The sequence below is a fragment of the Myotis yumanensis genome, unplaced genomic scaffold (genome assembly GCF_028538775.1).
Source record: "Myotis yumanensis isolate MYYU_CA2020_CCGP unplaced genomic scaffold, mMyoYum1.0.hap1 SCAF_3, whole genome shotgun sequence".
In the NCBI taxonomy this organism is placed as follows: Eukaryota; Metazoa; Chordata; class Mammalia; order Chiroptera; family Vespertilionidae; genus Myotis; species Myotis yumanensis.
Genome location: NW_027223754.1, coordinates 183,358,855 through 183,365,721, shown reverse-complemented (window position 1 = coordinate 183,365,721; position 6,867 = coordinate 183,358,855). Strand labels below are relative to the sequence as shown.

At 36.8% G+C, this 6,867-nt stretch overlaps 1 protein-coding gene across 4 annotated transcripts in view; it reads right to left on the bottom strand.

Annotated features, from left to right (window-relative positions):
- Nucleotides 1–299: 299 nt before the first annotated feature.
- SLCO1A2 (solute carrier organic anion transporter family member 1A2) overlaps nt 300–6,867 on the bottom strand; it is a 56,895-nt gene continuing 50,327 nt past the window's right edge. For all 4 annotated transcript variants that reach the window (XM_070410596.1, XM_070410598.1, XM_070410597.1 and 1 more), the window contains 3 exons: nt 5,772–5,836; nt 5,098–5,215; nt 300–1,620 (listed from right to left, as the gene is read on the bottom strand). In XM_070410596.1, the coding sequence (XP_070266697.1) occupies nt 1,407–1,620; nt 5,098–5,215; nt 5,772–5,836 (397 nt within the window). In that variant the 3' untranslated portion in view covers nt 300–1,406. The remainder of the gene's footprint in view (nt 1,621–5,097; nt 5,216–5,771; nt 5,837–6,867) is intronic.

The following is a 6,867-nucleotide window of genomic DNA, read 5'->3' as shown; positions in this document are numbered from 1 at the left end:
AGTAGATACACATGGATGTTCATTCTAATCTCTTGAACCCCATCTCCATTATCCATAAGGCTCTTGTGTTATATCTATAAATTATAAAGTAATACTGTATGTTTAGTTTTTGTTTGTTTGTTTTATAGAGTAGATTTAGTTTTAAATGTGCATCTTGAATTTTATTAAGTTCAGTTTCATAAGAGAAGCTACTTTTTAAAGGTTTCATTCTCTAAGATGGTTTATGGAAAATTAGTGCGTGTACACTAACTTAGGTCGCTGTGAATGGCATAAACATTGGTCTAAGGAGGCCTCCTGAATCTGGCAAAGTGTTTCTTTGACAATATCTTCACTACAAGCAGTCTTTAAGGACTAGTGTCTTCTAATATGACCCTTTCATTCTTTGGCTCAGACACTTGTTTTTAAGAAAAAGTAACCTGGTTTGAATTGCTGAAAATAAAATTCCAACAATCTTTACTACATGATTTTTAATAACCCGATTCAGTTTGTCAGTTTGCTGAACAAAATGAGCAAATATATGGCATGAATAATAAAGCAGGGAATGGGTTGAAAGCATGTGATGGCACATTGATGAGTAAATTATTTCAAAGTCATGTCTGGAATAAATAGGAGGAGTTAAAGAATAATTTATAAATAAAAGAAGACAACATGGGCTTCTTTTAGTTGGAAGCAATAAATTTGAATAAAATACTTAAATATTCACATAGCAGGATGAGAATTCCAGTCTCTAACCCCAATAGCAAAGCAGATACTCAATGGAATTAAGTAGATTTTCATAACAGGGAATTTTTAGAGTCATTTGGAAAAGACAATGAAGGAAATATATTCTTATTGTACATAAGTTAAAAAAGAAATTGCTGTTTTAACATAAATGTAAAGTTGGCTGTAGGCCTGGCTGGGTGGCTCAGTTGGTAGGAGCGTCATCCACTACACCAAAAGGTTGTGGGTTTGATTCCCAGTCAGGGCACACACCTAGGTTGTGGGTTTAATCCCAGGGAGGCAATTGATCAATGTTTCTCACTTTGATGTTTCTATCTATCTGTCTGTTTATCTATCTCTATCTCTATCTCTATCTCTATCTCTGTCTCTATCTCTCTCCCTTCCTATCTAAAGAAATTAATAGACATAGATTCTTGGGCGAAGATTAACAAAATATTTTTAAATAATAAAGCTGGCTCTAATCTCCAGTTCTTAAGGTTGTTATAAATGTCCATCTAAGGAAAACCTCAAGTGCCGTTGATGGCTCAGAAATACCATCAGTGAACTTTTTTCTTTTTACCTTAAGTAAAAAAACTTTTTTTAGGTTCTTAGACAAGAAAAGGTTACCTGCAGTACCTCTATTGATTTTTGCAAACAATTAAGTTATAGTGTGTTCTCCAACTCTGGGAAACATGAATAATAGGATATTACATTTTAGTATTCAATACATTATTATTCAAAATTTTGCAAGTTTGGTCCATTTCTTGGCCCTCATTCTCTGTAACCTTTGCCTCTGCAGGCACAGTTCCTGAAGTGGTATTTTCACCAGGTAGACGATACTTCCTCAAAATAATTAGTATAAAAATGGCTGGAATATAGCTTAATCCTCTTAGTGCTGCTGGCAATCCAAGGTAGAGGTGTCTGTCAAAAAAAAAGTTGAAACATACGAAATTTTATATAGACAGTATGGTGAATACAAACTAGTTTTGTAGATCTTTAATTTTCAATATTTTATTCCCATAAGAACAACAGCAGCTAATTGTTTTTGCATGTTGATCATACATATGCAACTTTGCTTATTAATTTTTGTTAAAATGGTTTTCTTTAGAATTTTTCATCTAGAAAATCCAATTTTTTCTTTTTTTCTGATCTTTCAGTACTATTTTTATTTGTTTACATTGACTAGACACTCCAACTTAAATTGAATACTGACAGTGATTGGACCTCTCGTCCAGTGTTTAATAAAAATACTCCCAAAGAATCGCCATTATCACCAGATCATCAAAAGTTTGTAAAACTTGCCTTAAAAGCATCTGGAATCAGTGCTTTTAGAGATGCACATTTTGATTGATTCCATTTTAATAGCTATAAAATATTCATGTTTTTATATATTTATAGTAAAATTTTGGTAATATATATATTTGTTTAAAAAATTCTCATTCAATGTTTCCAACTTTTTATATCTAAAACCCATAAGTACCTGTACTTATGTTCCCTTTTTCATTTTTAATCCTCACTGGAAGATATTTTTTTATTGATTTGAGAAAAGGAGAGAAAAAAAAGGGTGGGGGGACATTGATGTGAGAGAGAAACATCAATTAATTGCCTCTTGTACATGCCCTGACCTGGAATCAAACCCACAACCTAGATATGTGCCTTCACCAGGAATCGAACCTGCAACTCTTTGATGAATGAGACGATGCTTCAACCAACTGAGCCACCTGGCCAGGGCCCTCTTTCATTCATAATACTTTTTATTTGTGCTACCTCTATTTGTCTTTCCAGATAACTGCCATTATTATAATTAAAACTTTTCAAAAACACAGCTTTTATTTTTTGTTACATCTATGATATGTAGCCTATTGATTTCTGCTTTGCATTTTCATCTTTCTACTTCTAAAATTTTATTTTATTATGACACATTTCAAGAATACAGGAAAAAAATTAAACAAGTCTTAACTTACTACCAAGGTTTTTTAAATGAATAAATTTTGCTACTTTTATTTCAGACCGATTTAGCAGAAAATACTAATACATTTAAGTCCTCTGTATACCCTATAATCCTAATGCTTTCTAACCCATCCCAGATATAACATTATGTTGAATTTTGTTAATTTTGTTCCTCATTTATTTTTATAGTTTTACAAAGTATATATGTACACATTCATGATTTATACAATTATTTTATGTGATTTTCACATCCTATATAATAAAGAACTAATATGCAAATGGTCATCACGCCCTCACGCCATAACACCATAACAGCTCAGACACTCAACACTGGTGAGAGAGGAATGGGGACCAGCCAGGCACAAATGAGCTCATGAGAGAGGAATGGGGACCAGCCAGGCACAAATGAGCTCATGAGAGAGGAATGGGGACCAACCAGGCTGTGGCCTGGGAGAGGGACAAGCCTCCCACCCTGCGGTTTGAGGCATCAGTGGCTGCGCCTGTGTCTCCTCCTGTGCCTGTGGCCCAGCCCAGGAGAGAGACAATCCGCACACCCTGCGGTCCCAGGTGCCAATGGTTGTGCCTGCACCTGCGGCCCGGGAGAGGGACAAGCCACCTGCCCCATGGTCCTGGGCACCTGAGGCTGCAGCCCTGGCAAAGCCGCCTGCCCACGGTCCCCTGCAGCTGCTGCTGGTACGGGCAAAGCAGGCCCAGGTCCTGGGTGCCTGCAGCCGGCCAGAGGAGGGAATCCTGGGTCCGGGGTGCGGGTAAAGGCAGAGGTGGTTAGGGAAGATCAGGCCAGCAGGGGAGCAGGTAGGAGTGATCAGGCCAGTAGGGGAGTAGTTAGGGGTGATCAGGCAGGCAGAGATGGTTAGAGGCAATCAGGCAGGCAGGCAGGCAAATGGTTAGGAGCCAGCAGTCCCAGATTGCGAGAGGCAGTCGGACATCCTCTGAGGGGTCCCGGATTGGAAAGGGTGCAGGCCAGGCTGAGGGGATTACACCCGCCCCCCATGAATGAATTTCGTCCACTGGGCCTCTAGTTTTAAATAATTGGCATAAGACTGCCCCATTAGGAGAACTTAATTCAAATTTAAACCAAATTCTGGTATCCAAATGGAACATGAAAGAACATGAAATAGAAAGAGAGAAAATGGAAGAGTTTTGTTCAAAAACTGGTTAATATCACGTGTTTTGTTCAAAATCAGATTTTGATTAACAAAAAAATAAGCCCTTAAGAGACATGAAGAATATTGTGTCAGTGAAATTTAATGAGAGAGAAAATTATCACTTTGGAGATCAGAGGTAGTTGGTGAAAGGAAGTAAGGATTCAAGCTAGTAAGATGCTAAAATGATGGAGGATGAAATGGGACACTTTAGAGAGCGATTTTCAACTGTGTGCCACAGGCACCCTGGTGTGCTGCAAGAATTTTTAAAACATGCAATACCTGACTAGTCAAGGGCACTGACCTTTTCTGCCTTAAATTTTCAAATAAAAAAATTACAACAGTCAATACAACAATAGCCATCCAGTGTGAATAAATCAAAATTATCTTTTCTTTTGTCAAATTGGAATATATATATATATATATATATATATATATATATATATATATATATATATTTGTTTTTTGGTGTGCCGCAGAATTTTAGTAATTAGTGTATATGTGCCAAGAGATGAAAAGGGTTGAAAATGGCTGCTTTAGAGAACAATATAATTTAGATAGGTAGCTTATATCTAGCCATTACCTTCAATAATGTATTGACTGCAAACAATTAAACAAACAACATTTGAAAGGCTAGGTTAAGGAAATCATCCATGCTTATACTTATCAAGTACTTTGAAAATATTGAGAAAAATGAAATTCTAGCACATAAATAAAAAGTGGGGATATAGTATCAATATCTATTCTGGAAACAAAACAAAAAGTAGACTAGTCACTTGGCAAAGAAAATATTAGACACTAGAGTCACGGTACACGAATTCATGCACCAGTGGGATCCCTCCACCTAGCCTGCGGGATTGGGCCAAAACTGGCTCTACGACATCCCCTGGGGGGTCCTGGATTGCGAGAGGGCTCAGGCCAGGCCAAGGGACCCCACCAATGCAGGACCAGGGCAGGGAGGAACACAGAGGTTGGCCAGCCAGGGAGGGACCGCGGGAGGGCTCCAGAGCATGTCCAGCCCATCTCACTCAGTTCCAATTGGCCAGACCCCAGCAGCAAGCTGACCTACTGGTCAGAACATCTGCCCCCTGGTGGTCAGTGCACGTCATAGTGAGTGGCTGAGTGGCCTTAGCATATCATTAGCATATTACACTTTGATTGGTTGAACAGCCAACCAGACAACCAGACACTTAGCATATTAGGCTTTTATTATATAGGATGATTGGTGCCATTTTATGCAGTCTATGTTAAGAAAACAATTCTTTTAAAAAGTTATTATCTTTACCTGAAGTTAGTGGACTCATATATCCTGCATGCTCCTGACTCACCACATTTAAAAGTTGCCCAATGTAAACATGTGGTGTCCATTAAAGCTCCAAAATATATAGGTGCAGGGATTCCAGCTACAATAAAAGAGAAAAAGAAAACTCTATCAAGCAGGTAAGAATTAAGATAGATTATATTGTTTGGGAGAATTTTAATTACCTCTATTTGAAGAACCAACAAAATTAACAATATCTAAATTTAATACTTGACTTTTTTTTAGAGAGATTAGAAATTACTTTTACTTTTAAAGTTTCTAGATTATAAAGGATAAGTAATCTTGTGGACAAATGCTACACAAAACTATTGATAGAGAAAAACATTTAATTCATGAATATATTTTTTCTGCAATGTTTTGGGTCAATCATATGTACATTTTATTTTAACATAACATTTCCTGTTCATTTGATTTTCAAATCCAATAGATGAAAAGTAGAATTAAGTTTAAATAGGACATTTTTTAAGTAAAAGAAGGAAATTCTCTTGTTCTTTTTGCACTTCATTCTCATACTAATTACAGAGTGCTATCTAAAGCAGAAGGGATATTTGCTAGACTCTTACTCTGAGAGAGTGATTTAATTTACTTAGTATTTAATAATGATCTGATATAATATTGGAAAAAATGACTATTTTTACCAAATACTCTTGTGGAAAATGCATGTAATCCCACACCAAGAGACTTCTCTTCAGGCTTAATACACCTAAAAGAGAAATGAATTCACAAATAAAACAATGAGATTTAAAACTATCATATACAATGGTGGACTATTACTCAGCAATAAAAATGACTGAAATGTTGCCATTTGCAACAACATGGACCTAGAAGGTATTATCTTAAGTGAAGTAAGTCAGACAGAGAAAGACAAGTACTATATGTTTTCACTTATATGTGGAATCTAAAAAAATAATACAAATGAATAAACAAATCAAAGAAGCAGACCCACAGATGCAGAGAACAATGTGATGGTTGCCAAAAGGGAAGGGTTGGGGATTGTGTGAAATGTTTTAAAAATAAAGCAACGTTTGGCCTGGTCAGTGTGGCTCAGTGGTTGAGCATCGACCTATGAACCAGGAGGTCACAGTTCAATTCCCAGTCAGGGCACATGCCCCCATTGTGAGCTGAATCCCCAGTGGGGGGCGTGTGCAGAAGGCAGCCAACCAATGATACTCTCTCATTATTGATGTTTCTATCTCTCTCTCCCTCTCCCTTCCTCTCTGAAATCAACACAAATATTTAAAAAGAAATCAAATAAAGCAAGTTTTAGAAAATAAATAAAATAAAATGACTAGTTTCTTTTTTCTTAACTTTTATTTATTGATGTTATGGGAGAGAGAGAAAGAGTGAGAAACAGAAACATTGATTTGTTGCTCTGCTTATTTATGCATTCAACTGTCGACTCTTGTATGTGCCTTGATTGGAGATCTAACCCACAACCTTGTCTTATAGAGATGATGCTCTAACCAAGTAAGCTACTAGTACCTGGCCAGGGCCTACTATCATAATATCTTAAAAGGACTGTTTGTGTGCTAGTAACACACAGAGCATTAGAATTTCCTTGCATGCTCTAGTCTTGGTTATTCAAGGCCTGATTATCCAGTTTGTAGCCTATACAGTAGCCTCACTTCTGGTTCTTGGCATTTTACCCAAAACTTTTTCCTCATTCATTTCCATCAGAAAGTTATCAAAGGAGTAAATATTTCATATCAGCTCATTTCTATCCTTTCAATGAAG